Source organism: Dipodomys merriami, unplaced genomic scaffold, assembly GCF_024711535.1.
Source record: "Dipodomys merriami isolate MVZ:Mamm:240054 unplaced genomic scaffold, mDipMer1.0.p SCAF_4, whole genome shotgun sequence".
NCBI lineage: Eukaryota > Metazoa > Chordata > Mammalia > Rodentia > Heteromyidae > Dipodomys > Dipodomys merriami.
Window position 1 is genome coordinate 17412101 of NW_027205603.1, and position 26348 is coordinate 17438448.

The following is a 26348-nucleotide window of genomic DNA, read 5'->3' on the forward strand; positions in this document are numbered from 1 at the left end:
AATATGTGAAATGTACCATTCAAAAAAATCACATGATTTGGAACCTTTTAAACCTTCAGACAAAAACTTCTTAGAACCCCAAATGTACAAAAGTAATAACATAGCCTTCATAAATTCTTTCAGGGAGCACCTGAGAGAAGTCTAAAACCTGAGAGACTCTGAGCTTTTGGGCAAGCACACATTTTTCTACTTGGACTTTATGATTAATATCCCAGCCTAGGAGGAGGCCATGTGGTACCCAGACCTGCTACCTACAATCCGTGAGCTCAGAAAAACAGATTAGGTACTCCAGGGGAAATTCTGAGCAAAAGCAATAAGGCAAGAGAAAAACATAAAGGGGATTCAAATAGGGAAAGAAGGAGTAACACTATCCCTCTTTGCAAATGACACGATCCTGTATTTAAAGAACCCTATAGATTCCTCCCCAAAGTTACTTGAGCTGATCTGAAACTTTGGCAAAGTAGCAGTGAATAAAATTAACCCACAAAAATCTGGCTTTTTTGTATGCCAACAATGAAAGATCAAGGCTGAAATCAGGAAATCAACTCCATTTGTAACAGCCAAAATAAACAGGCAACTTTAAAAAAAAAAAAAAAAAAACAACTAGAACTAACCAAAGATATAAACGACCTCTATTATGGAAACTTTAAAAATCTGAAAAAAAAATACAGCAGATTTAAGGAAATGGAAAAACTTTCCACGTTCCTAGATTGGAAGGATTAACATTGTGAAAATGGCAATACTGCCCAAACCAATTCAATGCAATACCAACCAAAATCCCAACAACATTTTTCAATGATATAAAGAAAGTAATAAAAAAATTCATATAGAATTATAAAAGATCCTGAATAGCAAAAAGAGCAGGAAGAACAGTGTTGGAGACATTTCAATACCAAACTTCAAACTCTATTACAAAGCCATAGTAATAAAAACAGTTTGGTATTGGCACAAGAGTAGGCCTGAGGACCAATGGAACAGAATAGAAGATCCAGAAATGAACCCACAGACCTACAGCCAATGTTTATAAGGAAGCCAAAAGCACAGGTTGTAAGAAAGACAGCCTCTTCAACAAATGGTGCTGGCAGAATTGGCTGTACACGTGCAGAAAACTGAAGCTAGATCCTTATATTTCACCCTGCACTGGAAGCAACTTTAAATAGACCAAAGGCCTCAATGTAAGGCTAGCTACCCTGAGAATATTACAAGAATGGGAGGGAAAACACTAAGGCTCTTAGGCATGGGTTGAAACTTTGTAAGTAAAGATCCAGAATCACAACAAATCAAAGAAAGACTGGATAATGGGACTACATCAGATTGAAGAGTTTCTGCATGGCAAAGGCCATAGCTAGCAAGATAAGTAGAAAGAGCACAGAATGGAGACTATTTTTACTAGATAAGCATCAGACAAGGGCCTCATATCTAAAATATACTTAGATCTCAAAAAAATAAAACTCCCCCAAAACAAATCCTCAAAGAAACAACGACCCAATTAACAAACAGGCTAAAGGCTTAAAGAGAGACTTCTCAGAAGAAGTAAGAACAACCAATAGACACATAAAGAAATGTCCAATATCTTTGGCCATAAGAGAAACATAAATCAAAACAATGTTGAGGTCACCTCACTCCAGTTAGAATGGCTATTATCAAGAAAACTAACAGTAAGAGATGTTGGCAGGATATGGCCAAAAGGGATTGCTACCACAATGTTGGAAGGAATATAAACTTGTTTGACCACTCTGGAAAGCAATATGGAGGTTCCTCAAAAGACTATACATAAAGCTTCCCTATCCACTCCTGGGCATTTACTCAATTGACCACAAACAAGGTCATGTGAAAGCTACCAGCACAACCATGTTCATTGCAGTGTTGTTTACCATAGCCAAGATATACAGTCCACATAGATCCCCCTCAGTGGATGATGATGTGGTATACACAATGGAATTCTACTCATCCATCAGAAAGAATGATATTGTATAAAAGGAAATAGAAAGACTTGGAAAAAATATTAAGCCAAGTAAGCCAGACCCAAAGAAACATAGGTTGCATAGTTTCCCTCATTTGTGGTAGCTGGAATGTGCCTATAGATCTACAAGTAAAAACACTGGATAGTAAAAGATTTTTTAAAAAATACTTAGACATAATAAACTATACATATCTCTAGACATTGACACAGTTTGAGACGAAAGGAGGATATTCTTAGGAGTGGATCACAAAGGCTCAATAACTATGTCCATATGAGCATATAAAATGATGTTTCTTGAAATAAACTTCAAGAAAAAGAAATGAGGTTTTTTTGTTATTTTGTTTCTTGGGTTTGTTTTTGTTTTTCTCCTTTGTCACTGATTTTTCTGTACCTTTTGTTTTAAATGTAAATTTATCTGTTAGGGGAAAGGTAAGAGGGGAACACAGAAATAGTGGGACAAAGAGTGAACAATTATAGCTGTGATACTTACTAAACACTATGTTGAAAATGAACTATACAATTTGTAGAGGGGTGAGGTTGGGAGGGGGAAACTGGGAGAAAACCAGGGAAGGGGGTAACACTGTTCAAAAAGAAAGATACTCATTACCTGACTTGTGTCACTGTAACCCCTCTGTATATCACCTTTACAATAATGGTTTTTTAAACAAAAGATAATCCAGGGGAAATAAAAGAGGAAAAAATAACAGCATGACAGAATCACCATTATTTAACTCTTAGTCATTAAATACTGAGATGTCTTTAAGAAGCAAGGGTCACTAAGGCCTGGTCTCAGGCGATAAGGGCACGGTTTTAAGAAGTTAAACAATGTCTTAGCCATAGGTGGTGGCACCGCAGGTGACCCAGCCCGACAGAACTCAACCACCTTGCTTGTTCTCATCCTCTCATAAGGATGATCACACTGACTTCAGGTTGATTCCTCAAGAGCATTTTTTTAAACAAAAGCAAATGAAGGTATGTACAATGCTGTCAGGAAATGGCACATTATATATAATCATGTAGAAATGTGGACATATGTTCACATACCCCTATATATACACACACTTGGAAAAACAGCACACTTCAATCACACACTCCCAAATTTATGCTGCACTTTTCTTCCTTCTCTCTCTATAACATGGTAGATCCAATCTCTCCACCACAGACCTGAAGTATTCCCTAGTGTGACTGAGCTTGGGTGTATTTGGGGACCCACTTTATACAGCTTAAGTGTACAAGACACGTGTGTGTCTACCAAGTGCAACCTGGGAAGTGTGACATGGACGTGTCTATTCCCGGTGCTGGCGCTCCCTCACTCACTTCTTGGGAAGCTTCATCTTCTTCACCTTTTCTTCCGCGTGTTCATCTGCTATCCCCACGTGACACCCCAGAGCCAGCAAGGTCCTGGAACACAAAGGCCTAGGTGAGCTACAGGAAGGCCACCCCGGGTCCAACACCAACCCCCGTAGCAAATGCGACAGCGGGACACACGTTTCCTGTTTTTAAGCAACAGGAAAACACATTTATTTCTAAATTATGTACTCCAAAGAGCTAAGACTAGAAATGGAAATGACACAGAAATCTCCTGAATAGATATGTCTCTCTGGATCCTCTTCTCTCTGGCTGTCTCCTCTCACAAAAGTGAACAGCATTAGGGATTCTCCTACCCCCTGGTAGCTAGGGCTCTGTGTCTATGCCAAGTCAAGCACGAGAGTTTCAGCGATGATTTACCTCAGCTCAACACAAGAGGTATTCTGGGAGAATTTTCTCATCTATTTTTTGACTCGTAACTTCGCAGGATTGAAACAAATGAAGTGAACAAGCAACAGGAAATAAAGTCAACAAGCATGTACATTCCCTCTGCGGGGCATGGGGTTTTGAAGGTGTTGTGACACCTGTCATGCAGGCCCTAGGACAGCTCCCCTGTGTACGATCTCCAAGCCACCGAGCAGAACAAACCCTGAGACTCAGAGAGGTTGAGCACCACAGGAAGAGCCTGCTGGTAAGGGCCTGAAGACGGACCATCTCCAGAGGCACACAGTCGCTGCAGCTACCGGTCAATAAATGAATGAGCACTGGAAATTAAACAAGCAAGCACTATGCTTCCTTTGCACGAGTGGAACTGCACAAAGTGTAAGTCATGGAGAGGTAAGCTCAAATACCATTGAACTGGCAAAGAAGCAGGTGCAATCCGTTCATGATAAAAACCATCATGTACACCATTGTCACTGTAAGAAACAGCACAGCAATGTGAAGGGTTAGCTCAGGAAAGAGAGCCGTTTGCATTGACAATGGGGAGCCACACCCCACCCACACCAAGGCATCTGATGATTAATGACCACAGCCAGCAGCAGGGGTTGGGAAGGAGACTGGTATATGCACGCACTTGGCAGAGGTTCAGCATAACAAAATATAAGCAGGGAGAGCTCTGCCCACCAGAACGTACCGTGCCATGGCTGGCCTAGCTGTCAATTTCCAGAATGATAAGGAACGGACGGCAGACTTAACTGAATTATGTTGCAAACGTTGGGGAATAATGAGCTATCATGAGTTACAGGACTGGATGTAGCAAGCTCACTTGGTGTCACGGCCACAAAGGGAAACAGGAGATATTTACTACAAAACAGGGTGGATCAGGCTGTGCATCTTGCATTCTTATATCCAGAAGGATGTGTCATGTTTTCAACCTAGTTGGTTCTTGATTTTCTTGATGTATATAAATTCCTTCTTCCTCAGAGTTACTGGGACAACCTAAACTCATGCTCTGTGCTTTATTTGACTATTTCCATGATAATGGATCTGCATCTTTTATAGTAGATGCTTGAGTCCAAATCCTAGAATCTAAACATTATTTAAAGTTTATGTTCTAGCTCCTTGGAGCAATAGCTTCACTGGAAATTAGCCCTGGCTCTTAAAAAAACAAGCAATATGAGAGCAGACAAGGGTAGGGAGGACTCTTGGAACCAAGTCAAGGGACAGAAAGAAGGCAAAGAAAAAGATTGCGCAATTGTTTTCTGAATCTTTTATCTAGATAAATTTGAAAATACATTGCTTAATTTGTCCTACCCCAGATCCATTCTTCCAACTGAAAATGTGGTAAATTAGAGATTGATAAGCAAAAAGTCACTAAAAAGAAAAATTGCCTTTATAAGATGACACAAAATAGCCTAGGGTAGCTGTTCTCAAAGTATGCTACAGAGAGAAATGGTCCCAGAGGCTCTTCCTGAAAAAAGATTTCTGTGGCTAAATCAATTTAAAAACATCATAAGATGACTCTGTCCCATTTTAGAGACCAACAGGACACTTGTCAATAAAAATCTCTCTAATTATTTTAATAGCACATCCTCTATATATTTTGGGTCCAAAGTGATCTTCAGTGAAGAAAACTATTTTTGCTTCATTTCCAGTCTCTCTTATGTGATTCTCTGATAAAAATACATTAAAATTATTAGAGAAAAATCTAATTCTCCAAAGTGAAAACCTATAAAATATATGATATTCACCTACATTTTTAACAGACATAAACTTTTCTCCCTGAAGTTGATATCAGAGTTTCTAAATATTCCCTCTTAACATCTCACACTTGTTTTGTGACAAGCCAAGACCAGTATGTGGATGGCCTAGGTCCCTCGCTCTACTATGAGTCATACTATGTCAGTTCACAAACTCAAAATTCTGTAACGCACCATTTGGGAAATACTGATTCAGAACAACAAAACATAAAATAATGAGACCAGCTGGGCACTGGTAGCTCATGCCATAATCCTAACCACCAAAAAGCCAGATGGTAGAGAGCTAGCCTCGAGTGGTAGAGTGCTAGCCTTGAGCAAAGCTCAGGAACAGCACATAGATCCTGAATTCAAGCCCTAAGACTGGCACACACATACACACATATACACACACACAAATTAGATCATAGTCTAATTCTCACCAATAATGGTGAGAATCATTCTGATTCACTTGGGCCCTCTGGAAAGTTCCTGCTGGAACTCAAATAACTTTGTGACGAATTAAAGTAAAACACTCTAATATTTGACTTCCTTTAGGTGAGAGAGATCAGAAAATACAGAAAGTTATCACACTCACTTCAGGGTCTCAAGGGACATCTGCAAATTGTAATTGCGTTCCTGTTCGGGCAGCTTGCAGAACTCCACCAGGCACGGGTGCTGTCTCTTATTATCATCTCTGACCTGAAACAGCACAGGAAATTGGCATATCATGGTCTCCAAAATCAAACATGTGCAGTGATGACTTCACTGTATGCCCAGAAGTAGAAAGCAAGAAGGAGCACTTAGATCACCATGCCCCCTCCCCAGCCCCAGAGAAACTTCTGGCATCTCCAGGAATCTACTCCCATCAAAGGTTACAGCCAGAGGTAAAGGGCAGCATCCTCTGTGTTCTGCTCTCTTCTCTGGAACGGCGCCTTCCTCAGCCCCCGTGTGCCTCTGCCCTGCTTGCTCATGCCCACATGCCAGCTGGCTTGGCTCTTTCCAGTGTTTGCTGAGATCTTCTTATTCAAATTGGAATTCTGCCAACTATGGCAGTCTGCCCATCCATCCTACATTAAAATAAAATCTGTCCATCCTCACCACCTGTCACAAAGTGGATGCCCACTTACTGGGATACAGTCTACCCTCTCTGCACCAGAAGATAAGACAGAGGAGCAAGGACTTGGGCCTCTTTTACTCCTTTCTGTGGCCTTAACAGCGAGGACACACCCGACATGTGGCAGACACTCAACAAACATTTCATACATCAAGTAAATATTTTATAAGCTGAGATGCATTCTGTGTCAGAATGTGCGATAAAGACTTCGTTTTCATCTGCAGTCATCCGTCTGCCTTGGGCCCACTAATCAGAGGTATTAATAAGCAGGATAGCTACAAACGCTACACAGTCTTTCTGGGAAGTTGCCTTCTGTTCTCAAATTACTTCTACTCTAATCAAATGAGTCCCCATGATAAAGGCATTGTTGAAGAAATCCTGAGACATGTCTACGGTCAGTTACTCCTCTGTACCCACAAAGGAGCCAGTGAGTAAAAAACCCAAGCTTGCTCAACGACCTTCAAGAAAATGTCCTGATGGGTGGCAATCACCAATGAATCTCCTCCTGCACAAGCGAAGCCATCTGTACCTGACTCTCAAGACCTGATCGGGTGTCAAAGCTACCACAAATAAAAGGGGATCTGTATATGTCCAGTAGAGAGGACATTTTTCTCTGAATCCATGGATGTAGAACCCAAAATTAACAAGAGTCTACTAGTTTCACCATCACACCAAATTCTAGATTTTTAGGAAAGAATGAATGAGAAAGATGTTCCCCACCCTTGCCTTCATAATAAGTCTTTTTAAAATCTTGGTAGAGATGAAGATTATGGGCGCAACCCTGCTGTGGTGGCATCCAGAGAACAGCTAAAAGCCCACTGGGGCAGACACCACGGACATTTACCAGCTTCTATCAGTGCCACAGGAGAGGCATGCAAACATGAATGAGAACTTCTTTTTAAATCTACATAAGGTGCCAAGTTAGAAAGGACATCTTTTCTAGGCACCAGTGGCTCATGCCTGTAATCCTAGCTACTCAGGAGGCTGAGATAAGAGAATCACAGTTCTAAGTCAGCCTGGACAACAAAGTCCATGAAACTTCTTTCTCCAATCAACCACCAAAAACCAGGAGTGGAGCTGTGACCCAAGTAGTAGAGTGCTAGCCTTGAGCAAAAAAGTTCAGGGACAGTGCCCAGGCCCTGAGTTCAAACCTTAGAAACAGCAACAAAGAACAACATTAATAATAATGATAAAATGTCTTTATTCTTTCCTTTTCTGTAATCATTATGAAGGAATCAGACATCATCACATCATTATTATAATATGTCTTTATTCTTTTCTTTCTTGTGACCATTATGAAGGAATCAGACTTATAATTTAAACTGAGTTACAATTTTTTTTTGTCAGTCATGGGATTTGAACTCTGGGTCTAGGCACTGTTGTTACAAAATGTAATTCTATATCCCTTATCCTGAATTCTAAACATGAAAGGGCAAAGGAATTCATCTGAGTGCTGAGGCTCTGACCCCCTATTTCTGTACTCTACTATTCCCTACGCCAGAGATAAGCCCACATTGCCACATTCCTTCCTCTCTCTACAATATCTGGAGCATGAACACAAGAAGGCCGGTAGCCACGCCCCTCAGTCCCCACTGTCAGAGACAGGACTGAGAAATGCTCCTCTCACACTGGCTCCCTGCCTCTCCCTGCCCTCCTCCTGCCCAGCCTCTTGCTCTTACACCTAAGAGCAAAGCTCCCCCATGCACCCACCCTCCACAGCCTTCTTCAGCTCCCTACAGAATCACACACAGCATGTCCACAGTCCTCTGTGACCGCCTCCTGCCCACGCAACCAGACTTCCACCTCTACTCCCTTCACCCGGGCCTCCTGTTCTCTATCCAGGCAATTTTGTGCTACCAAAAATGCCCTGGTCATTCCTTCCACCTCTGCTTTTACACCTTCTGGGTCCTCCACTTAGCGGGCACTGCTCCTCCATGGTTAGTCAACTTGTAACTTCGTTGTGTGAACACTCCTGCCTGCACACACACACAGGCACACACAACCATAAATGATTACCAAGCCTGCACATGCACACATAGGCCCATGTACATACACACACGCACACATGTATGCACACGTACTGCAAAGCAGTTTTGAGTACTCTAGGATATTAGAACTAGCACTGGAAACAAATGCTCTTGACTCAGAGCAAAATGTGGTGATCTATGTGTGCAGATAGGAACACACTCATTCCTATACTCAGTCTAAGAGTAGGAGGCATTGCAGGTCTAGGAGCATTTAGAATAATAACACTGTAAAATCAAAAGTATTACCAAGCTCCTGCTAAAACAAAAAAACAGGTTTCTCATGCATTGGGATGGCACGGGAAATTGTTTGTTTTGTCCGTTTGCTACATCTAAGGCGTAGAGACAAATTATAAGTGATAAGCATTTGGAAAGACATGCTGTCATTTTTCCCAGCCCATCCTCCACTGGTGAACTAACAGTGCATCCTGCCCCGGCTCCTGCCGCGGGGCACAACCAGGCCGAAAGGCACATGCCAAGGAGAGGACCTACCTCTCCCACTCCACTTTCCACTTGCAGTGTGACTGTGTTTGTAAAACCCAGTCTCTGTGAACTCTGCTTTTAAAGCACAACTTTCAGCCCAAAGATGGGCCACTTTCCCATTGTCCAGGAGACTTAGCCGCCTGCAGAGAGCCTGCAGGTAATATCAACCTCCACCCTCCCTCCATGCAGAAAACCTAATATGCACCAAAAGAAATCAATCTGATTGATTCCTATCACCCCATTGCAAGATGGAGTCGGGGGAGGGGAGAATATGTTTTCAAGAAGATGTATTATTAACAGGAACTGAAAATAAATTCTAAAATCATGTACCGGACCATACTGCCAGCCAAGTTCAATTTTATTCATAACCCAGAGCTCGTGGATATTCTCTGCCAGCTTTTCTCTGATCCTTTCGAGGTGAGGAGGTAAAACGATCTAAAATTTAAAAGAAGAAAAACCACACATCAGGAACAAATGTAGTAAGACACAGAACAAGTTCTTCCTTGCCACAAACTGGTCTAAAGCTGTTGACATAGTAAGATAACTAAGTTCTAAAGATGTTATCTCTGGTGATATTCTTTGTGGGGTGGGCAGTATTGGGGCTTGAACTCAAGGCCTTGTGCTCTCTTAGCTTGCTTAGACATGGCTGTCACTCTATCACTTGAGCCACATCTCCGGCCCAACTTTTTGCTGGTCAATTGGAGATGAAGTATTGTGAACTTTTCTGCCTGGCCTGGCTTCAAATCACCATCCTCCAGGCCCTGGCCTCCTGAGTAGCTAGGATCACACATGTACACCGCCAACACCTGACTTACCTCATGGTATTAATTCTCTACTTTTTTTTATGCATGACAATTTAAGTTTCCAAGGAAATCAGCGAACAAAAAAGTGTCGGGCTGGCGAGACACCTGAAAGATGACTGGGATACAAGAGACGTCTAAAGAAGGCAACAGAATGTGAAAAGTGAATGCATGCGTACTCTTCCGCCAGCCAGCCAGCCAGCAGCAGGGATCAAGGTGAAGTCAGTGCCAGGTTCAAATTCCCTGGCTCATAGAGCCTGCAGCAGTCTGGCTGTGGTTTGTGTTTCCCCTGAACTCTTCTGGGTTCCCAAAGACACACCTCAAAGGAAAAGACCTCTCCCCATTCCCACAGAGAAAGTTCAATGACCCTCTTTGTAAAGAACACAGAATGGCTTCACAAGGAAGGGTGGGGACGGTGCCATCTTGAGAAACCCTCCTGCCTGTCTATGCAAGTAGACAGGAAAGCACCACAATGGCTCCCATGCCTGGGAAGTATGTGTGTGTGAACGGCTGTGTCTCCCAGTGAAGCACGCATGCTCTCGGCATTCCCGCAGTCAGACGGCTGGCCTTCCCCAGTGTCCAGAGTGGGCATTTGATCTGGGGCACGCTGGCCCTGGGACCCAGTCTCTAGCCAAGACCAAGTCAGTGCAGCGTCCTCAACACAACAGCTTCATCTATATGGGAGACAGCATGAAAACCCCAGGCCTACGGTGCATAAAAATGCACACTTTAAAATCAGTGCACATTACATCAGCATGCTGTTATCCCAACAACACTATTACACCTTAAAGTCCCTTGGAAAATTGTGCAACTAAACTCTATTTGTTGCTGTTATTACTCACTTTAAAAAAGTCAGACTAAATATTAACTTTTTAAATAAAACTTTAAAGACATCCCAGAATAGTGTTTGCAAAACTTCATCTTGATTAACTTACTGAGTTGAAGCAACTCTTAAGAGGAAATATTCTGGTGCCAGTGGTTCACATCTGTCATCCTAGCTACTCAGGACAATGAGATCTGAGGATCACAGTTCAAAGCCAGCCTAGGCAGGAAAGTCTGTGAGACTCTGATCTCCAATAAACTACTCAGAAAAGGCTGGAAGTGGCCCTGTGGCTCAAGCGCTAGCCTTGAGCAAAAGAAATTCAGGAACAGCACCCATGCCTTGAGTTCAAGCCCCAGGACTGGCCAAAGAAAAAGAGAGAGAGAGAGAAGGAAGGAAGGAAGGAGGGAGGGAGGGAGATGAGGGAGGGAGGGAGGGAAGGGAAAGGAAGGAGGGAGGGAGGGAGGGAGGGAGGGAGGATCAAGGAACATCATCACATGTCACTTGCTTAAATCTGACACATGAGTGACATTCCTGAGGCCCCGCCCCCAGCCTGCAGTTCCCCCTTGGAAGCCACTGAAGTCAGGAGAGCTACAGTGCAAGCCAGGGCTGTGGCAGCTGCTCCAGTACCTGACTGGTGTCCACAGGAACAGGGGTAAAGGCGGCCTGGGTGAGGGAGACGGTGGGGCCCAGCAGGTCTCGCGTGTACGTCCTTTCTTGCTTGTATTCTCTGCTGTGCTCCACTTTCAATTTTTCTTTTGGAAGAACAGCTTCATAACAAGGCGCGTACCCGGGTGGAGGGAGGAATTTAAATTCTCCATGTCGCCCTCCTAGCAGAAAACGCACCCTGAAAAGGAAAACAACGCATTTCAGGGCCAAGTGCATCTTTGGTGCAGGCCAAAGTTTCCTAGTTAACAAAACAGAAAATCATCGGTACAAAAAATCGTGCTTTATCAGAAGCCAGGTTGTTTCCCTCAGTATAATAACATCACCAGCTTAGAATCACATAAAAGGTAAAACAGGAGGGTGTTGTACTGATAGAAGAGAAAAGACATGAACCAGTGAAGACCAAGTTAGAGCTAGGAGAAGCCCCTTAAAGCCCACACGTCATATCCATGTAAGCGAGCTCACAGAACTGCTCGCTCAACATCCCCAGACAAAGGAAGATATGACCTCAGCATCTGTATGCTTCAAAACCACAGGGCAGGTCTAGGTATAAAGAAGAAAAAAAACACCTATTTTCCAGTGTCCAAGTTCACGCGTCCTGAAAGCAGGCTTGTGCTGAGGAACTCAAGCGGCCTTCTTTATTTTTGCTCCTCATTTTCAACTACGATCAACTTCCAGAAATACCTGGAACATGACCCTCCTTTCAGCACCAATAATGTCGTCTGATTGCCACTGAATAAGACATACTTTTGAAACAGTTAAGTGATCGTGATTTCTTGGGGGCAACCGGCTCACAAGAAAACAAATTCAATTCTTTTTCCTTTTCCTTATCAATCCCTTTCCTAATTTGAAAGCTTCTAAATTGAAACCTACAGACCTCCTCCCCCACCCCACCCCCCAAAAAAAAAACAAGAAAAGAAAGGAAAGATTGGAATAAATGAAAGTGGAAGGGAATAAAATTTTAAAAAGCAAAGAACAAAGAACAAAAAGGAGAAATAAAATTACTCAGAAACCTATAGAAAGAAGCACAATTTGCATAAATATACTAGAAAAGGTAATTTCTACACGATATTTCATGATCACTCAGCACTTACTTTTGTAATGAGGGATCATGTCAGGAGGAGATGTGACTTTTTTTTTTTTTTTGCCAGTCCTGGGGCTTGAACTCAGGCCTGGGCGCTTCCCTGAGCTCCTCATGTCAAGGCTACCACTCTACCACAGCACCAATTCTGGCCTTTTCTGCTTATGAGGTATTGAGGAACCGAACCCAGGGCTTCAGGCATGCAAGGCAAGTGCTCTAACATTAAGCCACACTCCCAGCCCTTGTGACTTTTTTTTTTTTGGTCGGTCATGGGTCTTGAACTTTGGGCCTGGGTGCTGTCCCTGCACTCTTCAGCTCAAGGCAAGCACTCTACCACTTGAGCCACAGCGCCACTTCCTGTTTTCTGGTGGTTAATTGAAGATAAGAGTCTCACAGACTTTCTTGCCTGGGCTGGCTTTGAACCACGATCCTCAGATCTCTTGTGACTATTTTTAACAAGCAAAATGAGGACACAGTCAGCAGGGAGTCACACTAAGGCAGACACAAAAATACAACAGAGGGCAGGGTGGTTCCATATTGTGACTGACCATCACACATTCAATCATTTTCACTACCCCTGCCTCTGTGGGGAGAGGGAAGGCCAGAGGGGAAGCATGGAAAAAGAGAAAGCCACAGAGACCCAGCAGGTCAGTTGGGGGCAGGCAGGGAAATTCAAGGCGAGCCATAGGTAAACCTCGTCCCCAGAAGGCACATCCATTTCTGCCCAGTGAGGTCATGAGGGCTGGAATGGGACAAAAGGAACCAACCAAAACTCACAGGAGCAAACAGGTGGTTTCTTCACAGTACTGTCCATGTCCCCTTATGGAACTTAAGACAATGTCCTGGACTATTTCAGGATACACAATCCCAGCTAGACCCTGGGATGGACAGGCAAGCCAGGCACGGGTGCCCTCGGGAGAGGACCTCCCAGGTGAACCTTCCCTCTTCTTCCTGAGAAGAAGCAACACCTCCCAGGAGGGAGGAACAGAGGCGAGAGAAGCAATGTGAAGCCAGGCATGGTCCTCTGTGCAAATACGAGTAGAACCAGACCCTGGACCAGGGGCACACTCACTTGATGCCTGCAGAGAAGCTGACCACGGGAAAGAAGAGGCCGTCGATGTTGAAATTCTCAAACATCCCTTGAACGGGTTGTCCATTGATGCGGAAGGAGATGCTGGGGGCGCTCAGATCCAAACAGCAGCTGATGACATCATCAGTCCTCAGCAGGTGCTGGTTGGGGGAGCTGACTGTCCGGGCCACGCAACCTATCACCAGGGAGACACAGGGAGCTCACTCTGCAGCCACGGCAAGGGTTGCCAGCACCGAGCTGACAGCCCCGACCGACCAGAGCACACAGCCGACCCAGTCAACCAAGTTTGGAATGAATGGAAACTAATGTTACTTGTGAGCTAAACTCATGATCAAAATAACGATGATGATCATCATGATGATGATCATCATCATGATGATGATAATAAGTGGCTTTGATTTGGAGAACTGTGCTGCTTCTTTGGAAATGGACCTTCTACTAGGTAGATATTTCTGTGTGTAAGAGGATGATGTCTGATCATAGAAATTATCCTGCCCATTATTATGAGGTTGTGAGCGGACAATTTCCAGGAAGAGATCTGACTTCCAATAGCTACCTTGCCAACGTGCACAACCACTGGCCAGTAGTTATCTTCTTTGAACCTTGATCTTTTTATGTTGATGGTTATGATAGTGTTTGCTATACTGGGTATTACTTCAGAGTGCTCTATTTGTTAAGCAAGCATTCTACCACTTGAGCCACATCTCTAGCTCTTTGTAGTTTTGGCATTTATGCTCACAATTGCTGGAACAGCAACCCTCCTATTTATGCTTCCTATGTAGTAGGATTACAGGCATAGACCACCATGCCTAGGTTTTTACTGGTTGAGATGGGGTCTCATGTACTTTTATCCAGGATTCCCTTGAACCATAATCTGCCAATCACCAACTACTGAGTAGCTGGGACTACAGGGATGAACTTGAACTTCCATGCCTTGATTTCTAATAACTAGAGCACCAAATACTTTCTAGAATTAGTACCATGATTGAATCATGGTTTACAAGTAACACAGTCTTTGGCACAGTGAGCACTTCATGCCAGATCCTCTCTCCAATACTAAGTCCTCCCTGCTCTGTCCATTCAACATAAAAGTGAAGATAATGAGAGCAAAATCCTATGTCATTTGTTCTCACAGTGTACTGTTTGTTCTGAGACAATCATATGTCAATTTGCTTTTGTTTCATAATTGAATTTATTTTATGTGAGATCACAGTTGGCCTTGTAATAGAGCAGGATAGGACGAGATGCATGAAAGTGATATTTGATTAGTGTCATTTCGTGCCCTGGCCAGCCAAGGATCTGAACCCATTCCTGACTCTATCAGAAGTCATTTGCCAATGAATGCCAACACCAGGGGCATCTGCTTCTCACAACAGCCTGGGAAGAAGGGAAGGGCAGGTGTCCCCCCCAAATACACATGTGGACAAGCCCAGACATACCCCTCAATTCAAACCAAGACAAAAACAGATCTCACATTGTACACTTCGCACCTCCACAGCACCTCTTTTTACACCTAGCATGTCAAGGGTTCTATAGGCAATTTATTTGAAACACTAGTGATAAATGCTATCTACTTGGGGGGACAAAAAAGGACATGTTTTAATTTTACTGATGTTCAAACTTGCAAGTAATACAGTGCTTTAAAAATATAGAGGTAGCTTGAGCTTGAAAAAAAGAGGTAGTAGCCAGGTGCTGGTGGCTCACACCTGTAATCCTAGCTATTCAGAAGGCTGAGATGTGAGGATCACGGTTCAAAGCCAGCCCGGGCAGGAAAGTCCATGAGACTCATATCTCTAATAAACCAATAGAAAACCAGAAGTGGCGCTGTGGCTCAAGTGGTAGAGTGCTCGCTTTGAGCTGAAGAGCTGAGGAACAGTGCCCAGGCCCAGACTTCAGGCCCCATTACTGACAAAAAAAAAAAAAAAAAAAAAAAAGAGGTAGCTTAAAAAAACAACAACCATGTAGCATGTAGAAGAAGGTCTCTTTGTTCCAAGATGAATAGTTAATGAAAATGTTATTATTTTAGCTACTCTATGGAAAATAAGGATTTACTGTCCCCAACACTTTGGTCAGGGATATGATTAATGCCAATCCTAACTACTGCTAACACTGTCCATAAAACGCTGCTTTGCAATGCCTAGAACAAACAGGAAGGACGGAGAAGGCCACTGGTGAGGTCATACACGAAGGTCATGGATGGACAGCACTCCCAGTGTTGAAGCCAATGACAGCATCAGGACAGTGCATTTATGTAAAGCCATGGTGTGACCTCTCAGGGGTCATTTTGTGTTCTATCTGCTGGACAGGGACAGAAAGGAGATGTGTAGATCTTGGACAAGACATCATCTGTCCATCTTTCCTGTGCCCCTAGGATATCCCTCCCTTTGCTTCTTCCACATTTAAAATCTCTAAAAGCATAGAGACTTTGCAAACATTTGTTCCCTTTTAAACATCAGGGAGGCCCAAATCACAAGTGTACACAGAGTTTAAATGTGAGAGAACAGATGAAGATGTATTTTGACAGCTATGATAGTATTTGCTATACTGGGTATGACTTCAGAGTGCTCTGTTTGTTAAGCAAGCATTCTGCCACTTGAGCCACATCTCTAGCTCTTTATGTTTGGGGCATTCATGCTCACAATTGCTGGAACAGCAATCCTCCTATTTATGCTTCCCGTGTAGTAGGATTACAGGCATAGACTACCATGCTTAGGTTTTCACTAGTAGAGATGGGGTCTCAAGTACTTTGCTCAGGATTATGAGCCAGGCCCTGATTCTAAGAACTATGTCCACTCTCTCCAGTGTCTAAATGTTCACGGATAAAACATCTGCTGTCTCCTAGAAATCGCTTACACTAGGAACTCTAAACCCTGTATCAACCATTAAGAAGAAACAGAATGGGGAGGCCAGGCCTGGTGGTTCAGGCATGTAGTTCTGGCCATCTGGGAGGCAAAGGTCATGAGATCATGGTTCAAGAACAGCCCGGGTATCGAAGTTCACGAGACACCATCTCAACCCATGGCTGGAGAATGAGCCTGTGTAATGCCAGCTACTGGGGAAGCACAGTGGCTGGGCACAGTGGCACATGCCCGTCAACCTTGGTGACAAGCAGCAGCTGGGACCAGCCCCCACAGGGGGGTGGGAGTGGGGGAAGAGGGGCTGCCTAAAAGAATCACCAAGGCAAAAAAGGGCTGGACGCGTGGCTCAAGTATAGAGTTCCTGCCTAGCAAGTCGTGGCCTTAAGCTCAAGAGGAGAGAAGGAAGGGAGAGAAACCTACTATGTCTTCCAGTCCCAAGATAGGCAGGGCCATCCCAAGATTAAATTTGAAATGTAGCTCTATGCACTATCATAATAGCTAAACAGCTCCAACCAACGCAAGAGCCAAGCTTCTCAGTCGTCCAAACTGTAACTCTATGAATCAGAGCAAAGAGTCCTATTTGTACTACCTCACGGTATTCATGTTTCGTACACCTTCAACCACAGAGCCCGAGAGGCAGAAGCTGGTGGCATGAATTATACATTTCCTTATTTTTCTAAGCAAAGTGCTATTTCATTATGAGTAGACTCTACCTGGAGCTTTGTAAGTTGGTGATTCTAGTCTTTCCCTTCTCTTGCAGAAGGCTGGAGTAGCTAACTTCTCCCTGTTACTGTCCAGGGTTCGTGTTTGTACTTTGCTTGCAGTAGAAGCTAGATCTTTGCACATGCCAATTAGAGCAAGTTGGACATACATACACACACACACACATACATTGCTCAGAAAGCAATCTACCCCTTTGGAGACATGCAATGGTGCGGACACCTTTTCCTTCTGCCCTACTAAAATGCTGCTTTTGATTTCTGGATAACAAACAATCCCCAAAGAAGCCATGCCAACAACTTTCAGAGAGGCCCCACCATGTCCCTCCTGAAACACGAGAGCAACAGAGACCGCGCCTACCTGCCCAGAGCTGAAGGCCATCGAACCCGTAGGAGAAGAGGTCATCGCCGACTCCGTTGCCGCCCCACTCCTCGCCCCCTCCGGGGTAGGGGGAGTAGCCCTCGGTGGAAGCCCAGCCCACCCGCAGGTGGGTGGCTTCAGCCGTCACGAAGGGCTCCGTGTGGTCCACCATGAGCTCATAGTACCATTTCTTATACTGAGCGGATCCTTCGCTGACGCCCAGGAAGATATTGGGCCTCATGCTTTCAAGGAGACAGGAAGAGCGTGTGAGGAAAGGCCAAACCAGAACACCTGCCACTGAACGTGAGTCCCAAACCCACATTCCTTTATTTTTTTTTAATTTTTTTTTTTGCCAGTCCTGGGGCTTGAACTCAGGGCCTGGGCACTGTCCCTGAGTCTCTCTATGCTCAAGGCTAGCCCTTGAGCCACAGCGCCACTTCTGGCCTTTTCTGTGTATGTGGTACCAGGGAATCGAACCCAGGGCTTCATGCATGCTAGGCAAGCACTCTACCACTAAGCCACATTCCCAGCCCAAACCCACATTGCTTTAAGTGTTATAGAACCATTGTGACAATCGCTCAGGTGGGACACAGTGCAGCCTGTGTCCCGTATCAACTTCAACAATGGCTCCTTGCTTTGGGGTGAACTTGGAAATGCCATACAAGAATCTAATGTTATTTTTTTTTCTTAGCCACTCTTCAATTAATGATACTTTCTCTCTTTAATCAAATGAAAGCACAAAATGAGACACTTTTTTTTTGGGGGGGGGTGCCAGTCATGGAGCTTGAACTAAGGACCTGGGCACTGTCCCTGACCTTCTTTTCTAGAGCTCTAACACTTTGAGCCACAGCTCCACTTCCGGTGTTTTGGTGGTTAGTTGGAGATAAGAGTCTCACAGACTTTCCTGCCTGGGCTGACTTCAAACTGGGATCCTCAGATCTCAGCCTCCTGAGTAGCTGGGATTACAGGCATGAGCTACCAGCACCCAGTTTATCAGAGAGCTTTGTGTCACATGGGGCGTGAGCTGAAGCAGGCCATATTGCCTGTGGTAGAACCCAAGCAGCTAGTGAGGGATGTTATTGTCTATATTTTGTGGTGAGCAGAAGAATTTTTAGCAAGTTGCATTTCATTCATCTTCAGGAGGGATTGATACCCTGTGGGAATCCCAGGCTTAAAGGAGAAGGCAGGGGACATTACTCATTAACTGCAGGTCTGCTACCAAGCCAGGAACAAAGTGGAAAGTCAGTCACGTTTAAAAACATACTGTGGACAGATACACCTAGCTGCTCATTTTTGTTTAAGACAGGTGTGAAACCCCTGGCATCCTAGCTCTCCTCAATGAATGTTAAATGCCCTAAAGGTAGTAAAAGGACTGGAGATATCATTCTATGAGCTATTTGTGTAACCTAACCTATTATATTTTGTGTGTGTGTGTGTGTGTGTGTGTGTGTGTGTGTGTGTGTGTGTGTGTGTGTGTGTGTGTGTGTGTGTGTGTGTGTGTGTGTGTGTGTGTGTGTGTGTGTGTGTGTGTGTGTGTGTGTGTGTGTGTGTGTGTGTGTGTGTGTGTGTGTGTGTGTGTGTGTGTGTGTGTGTGTGTGTGTGTATTTGCGTGCGCCAGTCCAGGGGCTTGAACTCAGGGCCTGAGCACTGTCCCTGAGCTTCTTTAACTCAAGGCTAAAGCATTCTACCACTTGAGTCACAGCTCCACTTCTGGCTTGTTCTGTAATTGGAGATAAGAGTCTCACAGACTTCCTTGCCTGGGCTGGCTTCAAACCACAATCCTCAGATCTTAGCCTCCAGAGTAGCTAGGATTATAGGTGTGAGGCACCAGCACCTGGCTTAGAAACTGAATTTGTAAACCATACGTAGCGCAGATCTTGAAAGATGCTGAAGGACACATCTTCAGCTATTTCTAAGAAGGCAAAAAACCTAATTACCTACAGCTAGGAATGTCAGTCTGTTAGTATAGAAGCTGCAACTTCTCCATTCACACAGGAACCAAAGTTCTCACACCCATTTGTGATAAAGTGATAGCTTGCTTGGTTCGTCTATTGTTATTATGAACCTATCAGCTTAATTCTTTAAAAAGTACATCTATTATTTCCTGGGGAAATAGAATTCTATAAAACCACTGACCAGCTGCTCTCCTAGCGGCAGAGCTAAACCGAGAGAACATTAGCTGTTCCCTAGCTCTGGCCCGGCACCGATGTGGCTACCTGCTGACATGATTCACCAGACGGGTCTGCAACAACAGGTCTCTTCCTGGCAGGAGATTGTCACAGATGAGGTGCTGGTTTGATCGCACAGCGACCCCATGGCACACGCAGAGCGAGCACAGGACATCCAGGACCTGGAATGAGAAGCCACCTTTCAGATCCTGGCACCCACAGGCCTTCCCACAGAGCCACCGCATCCCCTCCGGCCAGCGAACAGGAGTCCCTGCTATCCTTCACCCAGATCAGCAGCGAGAGCAGACCTGCCCCACAAGGGGGCTGGGGACCCCACACAGGACTTCTCCACCATAACGAAGATGAAACACGCCCGTGAAAAACTCAACGCGTCTTTGATAAGTTTTCTTCTTTTAAAGACAGATTTTTGGCGGAGATTTTAACTGCTACATAGAAACATTTACAAACTGTAAGCACAGGTACAGTGGTGTGTGTGTGTGTGTGTGTGTGTGTGTGTGTGTGTGTATGGTACAGTGTGTGTGTGTGTGTGTGTGTGTGTGTGTGTGTGTGTGTGTGTGTGTGTGTGTGTGGCGCGAGCTGAGCATTAATTGATACCAATCTTTTCTTCTAGCTCTTTCAAGTATACAGCGCGTGGCTGTTACACTTTAAGTGACTCCAGGACGCGCTCGTGGAAATAAAATGGTCTACTCACTTTGTGGTTTCTTCCGTGCTTATCTAAAAGTGAGATGATGGATTTGATGTGTCCTTCTTTAATTATATTTAGTGCTTCAGGGCTTTCCACGAGCACACAATGTAGCACTTCAAGAATGCCTGCGGGTAAAACAAAGAGAGGGAGAGAGATGGCTGACCGGTCTTCCTTCTTCACTCAGCAAACTCTGTGCACTCTGTCCAACGTATCTGATTATCTTGTACTCAACCTCTGATGAGGAGTGATGGGGTAGGGGTGGGGGGTTGAGGAGGCTTGCGAGACAAGGCCGATGTCCAAGCATGATAAAGTCCCAGAGGAGGTGGGCAAAGGGAAATACCAAGATACCCTTTGGCTGAGGAGGTGGTAACCCAGCCTGGCTAGAAGCAGCATCTAGACATGGCTTTGAGAAGGGCATTCACTTCCATGCTTTCTGGGAGTCCAGGAGGGAGGCGTGAGTACAGTCTTGTGAGGTGCACTCTCCCAGTGTGCCAGGGCACGGGAGCTGAGGGCCGCTTATGAAGCTTCTTGGCATAAAAGTATTTTTAAAAAACCATAATAATGCATCTCAATCCAGGGAGATCATTCTCTTCTGCCTCAGATGTACAGTCACTGTAGAAAATGGACCTTTTATTTGCCAAACACAAGACATGTATAAAATGCAAAATAAACTACAGCCATCACAAAAAGATATAATAATATACCTTTCCTTGTCTTGGCATTTAAAAAGAGGAGAGAAAATACATCTCATTAGCAGATTGTTTCACGTGAACGTAAAAGGCCAAAGGAATGTCCCTGCCCTTTCTGCACAGCAAGCTTCCTCCCTGCCAGCTCTACGCACCATCAGCCCCGTTAGCCACAAGTCCTAACATGGGGATAGACGTGGTCTCTCTCTGCAATCAAACCAAACTGGGGAGACCCTTCTATAGTCCCGGCATGCAGAGCTTGCTTTCCTGGACGGGACAGAGTTCATTTCATGAAGGGACAATTCGGACGTCATTTTTCATCGCTGTCACCAATTACACCAGACCCAAGTCCTAGTCCGCTACCCATGTGATGCCTGTGAATTTAATTTCTCCACTTACGACATTAGCTGTTGAAATGGGAACACACATATTCAGTTTCAAAAGTAACCCCCCAAAATCTTGAAATTCAGTTTGGTGTTATTCAAACCCAGCGGCTGGTTTTCGACAAGTCCATGACAAAACTCAATGAGAGCCAACAATAACAATATAAAAAGGCAACAAGTAAGTTACAGAACTTCTATCAAGGTGAAATAAAATGATCTCACTCACTGTGAGCTAACATAAAGAGAAAATGCAATCAGGGAAAGGGGTGGGTCTGCACTTCACGTCTATCAAGGTGAGATAAAGTGCTCTCATTGTGAACTAACATAAAGAATAAATGGAATCGGGGAAAGCGGTTGGTGGGTCAGGTGGTGTTTAAGTCTTGAGTTTGATTAAAATCTATGAATGGACTTACTACTGCCTGCCCAAAGGAGGTCCCTAGGGGGCGCCTTTGTCCCTTGCATCCAGCATGGATGAGGTTTCTAGAAGAAAGAGGATCCTCACCACACACCAGACCTACTGTGGCCCTCACCTTGCACTTTACACCACCTGGAAGTGTGAGCACTGAATTGTTGTTGGCCACAACCCACTTGACTTATGTTATTTTATTTCAACATCTCAAACCGACCCAGATATTCACCTTCTACAAAAAAAGTTAACCAGGCCCTTCTATGGATTTACCATTAAGAATAGAAGACCAACAAATAAAAGGCCCAGAGCAATGGACTGTCCTGACAAAACAAACAAACAAATACAAACACCCTTGCAGATCCAGAACAAGTACAAAACCAAATACATCAGAAAAGTTGCAGGACTAGATTCTGGAAATGAACGGCATATATCACAAAATGTGCAGTGGGCATACAAGATTTCCTGTTTTTCTCATATTTAGCATAGTCTGACAGAAGGCTTCCAGAATTTAGTGCTTCCTATTAAAGTTTTTTAAATTAATTCTTCCTGGTCAGATCCAACAAAAGATCACTTACTTCATTTTTTTTAAACTGTTTTTACTTCTCTCTTGGAGCCTGACAATATGCCAGAGAAATTTTATTTTTGACTGTCACATTCAGTTGCAAATTTGCTGTTTGAGGTTAAGAAAAAATAATCCTATGGAAAATACTGAAAGACTCATTGTTTAATTTTCAAAATAAACAAAGAATAGCTGTATTAAATTGTGTGTGCACTTAAATTATACTGTGATTTGCCTTGAACTCGAGTAAGAAATGGGAAATTAAATGATACTTACTAGGGATTATAATGCAATACTTGAACTAAAGGTGATTTGACTACTAGTAATAAATATATTGAGTAAACCCAGAACTGACAAAAGCGAATACAGTTTTCTGAGACTCAGAAAAAATGAAAGTATAAAAGCTGGGAAGATTTTTATAAGAGTATTACTGAAATGGAAGAATTAAGAATATTCTAATAATTGTCCAAAAAAAGACACAAAAACTAGTAAAATAAAACAATTACCTTCCACAAGTCATCATAAATAACTTTAGGGAAAATTTTAATATCATGGAGTTATATTATAGTGTAAATTACAGGAGCAGATACAAAATTGGATATAGATTATGACTGCAGTCATGTAAGCTATGCTATTTCTTAAGTATATGTCTCATAAAAGCCTTGAAGCTGATATATAAAAATCACAGTTATTGCTGAATAAAGTATACTTCTTGTTGACTATTTCACAAAATCTACTAAATGAGCATGTATAACTTTCATAAAAAACATATCTAATATCCAATGGTACTCAATTCAGACAGGCTTGTCAACAAGCCTGCTTTCCTGACAGCAGATGAGCATATATAGCATACATATATATGCCTGGCTTTTCTCTACTGAGTACATAATTCTCACTAGCCTTGATCCAAGCCACGGGAAGGCTCCATCCACTGTGGGCCCCTCAGAAAGGCAACACTGGGACCAGTCAGAGAAACCCCACAGCCAGAGGCTCCCAGGCAGGATCACCGCACACAGCCTCTGGAATTAAGTCATTGCAGCCACAGGTTTGGCCACCCTGTGGCACACTTGGAAGCCTAAATTCTTTGCAATTTCTGGGGCTGGGCCTTTTAAGTACCCCTAGAGCTCCCTGAAGGACGCACAAGTAAGAAAATGGGCTGAGAACACATGTGAGCAAAGCGCCATGCTGAGTGGCAAGGCTAGGAGGGAAAAGCTGGGAAATGACTAAGAAAGCGGGGACCGCAGGCCAAAGGTCTCCAAAACAATGAGAGGAGAATATTCCTGAACACAGCCAGCCTAGTTCCTGAACACTGCCTAGTCAGCCTGGGTGTGGACATGAGAAGAGGCTGCTTCTTCCTGTGTTCTCTCATGCGGGGTGGTCCTGCACGCAGATGGGGGCCAGAGGTTCTCAACAAGTCGCCTAACCACACTGGGCTCCACCGTCCACCTCTGTAACGCAGTCTCTGTGGGCCTGGAGGTCGCTGGGCAGAGAACATGGCAGGCAGGGCACAAAGGAGGGGGTCAGGATCGCAGTCATACTGTGCCAGCACCTGCTGGGACATTATGGTTGCAAAAATAATAATGACAATAATACCAGCAACAAAGGGATGTGAAGGTGGGGTGGAGGGAAAAGCATCCTACCAAGAAGAGCATCCCAGCAGCCAGAGGTTCTGCGATGAGCAATGGACAGGGAGGCAGGCCCGTGGGAAGCTAGGGATATTCAAGATAAGTCAGCACAACAAAATGCAATACACGTGCCAGGCGCTGGTGGCTCACGCCTGTCGTCCTAGCTACTCAGGAGGCTGAGATCTGAGGATCACAGTTCACAGCCAGCCCAGGCAAGAAAGTCTGTGAGACTCTTATCTCCAACAAACCACTCAGAAAACTGGAAGTGGCGCTGTGGCTCAAGTGGTAGAGCACTAGCCTTGAGCTGAAAGAGCTCAGGGTCAGCGCCCAGGCCCAGAGTCCAAGCCCCACGACTGACCAAAAAAAAAAAAAAAAAAAATCAGTATGTTCATTAACGTAGGAGACCTTGGGGAGAGAAGCACGAAGCAAGAAGGGCAGGAAGGTAGAACTGCAAGGGACCGGACACCAGAGACCACAGGAGAGCAGAGTCTCAAACATGGTGGCAGCCCAGCCACATAGACGGAGGGTTTGGTCAGTGTGAAAGAATGCCGTGAAACACCCCAGGAGGAAAGGGGCGCCTCCTCCTGGGTACCGCATTATTAGAGGGGGAAAAAGTCATACAAAGGAAGCAAGCCACGGTTTGAGTTAGCACAGGACACTGCCAGGCTAGTTCCAAAGTTCAAAGGTCCAGGTCAAAGGGGGTCTGGGGACGTTTTCTGTTCTGTTTCACTGAACTAGCAGTGGTGAAGGGATTAGAGGAAGAATCCCAGCGGTGTGTAAAACGTGGCCTCGTGAATAGATCTGACGCAGACATCGCTACCCCAAGCCCGCACACTGCCTGTGCTATTCTACTACCTACATGAAATTGCCTGTGCACAGACAGGCAGGAAGGACCCCAAGTGGGCACAGTGGTCAGTTGGGCACCGGGAAGAACCGGCAGAAACTTCTGCTTGGAGCCGATGAGATAGAGGCCTACTCTTCTCTTCCTTCGAAACAGTCTGTGCCCACTCAGGTGAAATCACAGGCGGTGAAGAATGAATCAGGTCTGCCGGGCTGCCATCTAAAGTACCACCAAGCAAGAAGATGCGCTTGTTTGTTTAAAATGGGCATCAATTTGAAGTCAGGGAATGAGTTTGGTTTCCATACAAGATCAACTGCCATGTGAACTTGGTTGCCTTTCTGTTTTTGTTTTTGTTTTTTTTTTTGGTCCGGTTGTGGGGCCTGAACTCTGGGCCTGGGCGCTGTCCCTCAGCTCTTCAGCTCAAGGCTAGCGCTCTACCACTTGAGCCACAGCGCCACTTCTGGCTTTTTTCTTTTTGCTTATGTGGTGCTGAGGAATTGAACCCAGGGCCTCAGGCATGCAAGGCAAGTGCTCTACCACTGAGCCACCTTCCCAGCCCCTTGGTTGCCTTTCTGTAAACAGGGGCTCACCCTTCCCCCCCAAAATCCAAGTTATTCTACATACAGTTTGTACATCTCACTCAAATGCAGATAGAAAAAATATATAACATTAATATTTGATTACATAAAGACTTAAAATAGCAATCATAAGAAGTGTAGTGCCAAGCCAAATTGGAAACATAATTGCACATGCTTGGAATTTTTTATACTGGTTTTTAAGCTAAGGAAGAAAATAAACTCATTAAATCTTGAGTCACAGAAAGCCGCGAAGAGAAAAAAGTGACAGGGGTTAAAATTAAAATAGAACACAGTCTGGTAAAATCAAGGAAGGGAGAGAAATATTAATAAAAAATGCAAGTTTGTGGGGAGTGGTGACAAACTCCTATAATCCCAACCACTCCAGGGCATGAGTAAGGTTCAATATCCACCATCTCCAAAATAACCATCAAAAAGCAAGAGCAAGGATGTGGCTCAAGAAGTAGAGCACCAGCCAAGCCAAGCAAGCTCAGAATCCCGAGTTCAAACCTCAGTGCCACAAAAAACAAAGGAATATGTATTACATTCTTACTTCATATACAGAATAATAGAATATCATGGATATATATATATATATATATATATATATATATATATATACATGCAAGATAAGAAAAAAGATACTTTAGTGGAAGATGAGTATGAGTCAAAAGCCTCCTGGGTAAATTGGAAACAGAACTCATTCCACGAGGGATGCAATTATAATGCTCAGTGTCAATTTAGTAAGGTTTCAGATGATTTGTGTTTAGTGTTATAAGTCCTCACTTTAAATGGAAGATAAAATAAACTAAAAGAGGCACTGGTGCTCACACCTGTAATCCTCGCTACTCAGGAGGCTGAGATCTGTGGGTTGTGTTCAAAGACAGGCTGGGTAGGAAAGTCTATGAGAATCTTATCTCCAATGAACA

At 44.1% G+C, this 26348-nt stretch overlaps 1 protein-coding gene across 1 annotated transcript in view; it reads right to left on the reverse strand.

Moving 5' to 3' along the window:
* Positions 1–26348, reverse strand: part of Ryr2 (ryanodine receptor 2) — a 427229-nt gene that overhangs the window by 179079 nt on the left and 221802 nt on the right. The window contains exons 18-25 of the mRNA XM_069990607.1: positions 20348–20466; positions 19684–19817; positions 17468–17709; positions 13512–13704; positions 11323–11539; positions 9403–9507; positions 6047–6150; positions 3281–3364 (exon numbers count right to left, since the gene is read on the reverse strand). Coding sequence (XP_069846708.1) covers positions 3281–3364; positions 6047–6150; positions 9403–9507; positions 11323–11539; positions 13512–13704; positions 17468–17709; positions 19684–19817; positions 20348–20466 — 1198 coding nt within the window. The remainder of the gene's footprint in view (positions 1–3280; positions 3365–6046; positions 6151–9402; positions 9508–11322; positions 11540–13511; positions 13705–17467; positions 17710–19683; positions 19818–20347; positions 20467–26348) is intronic.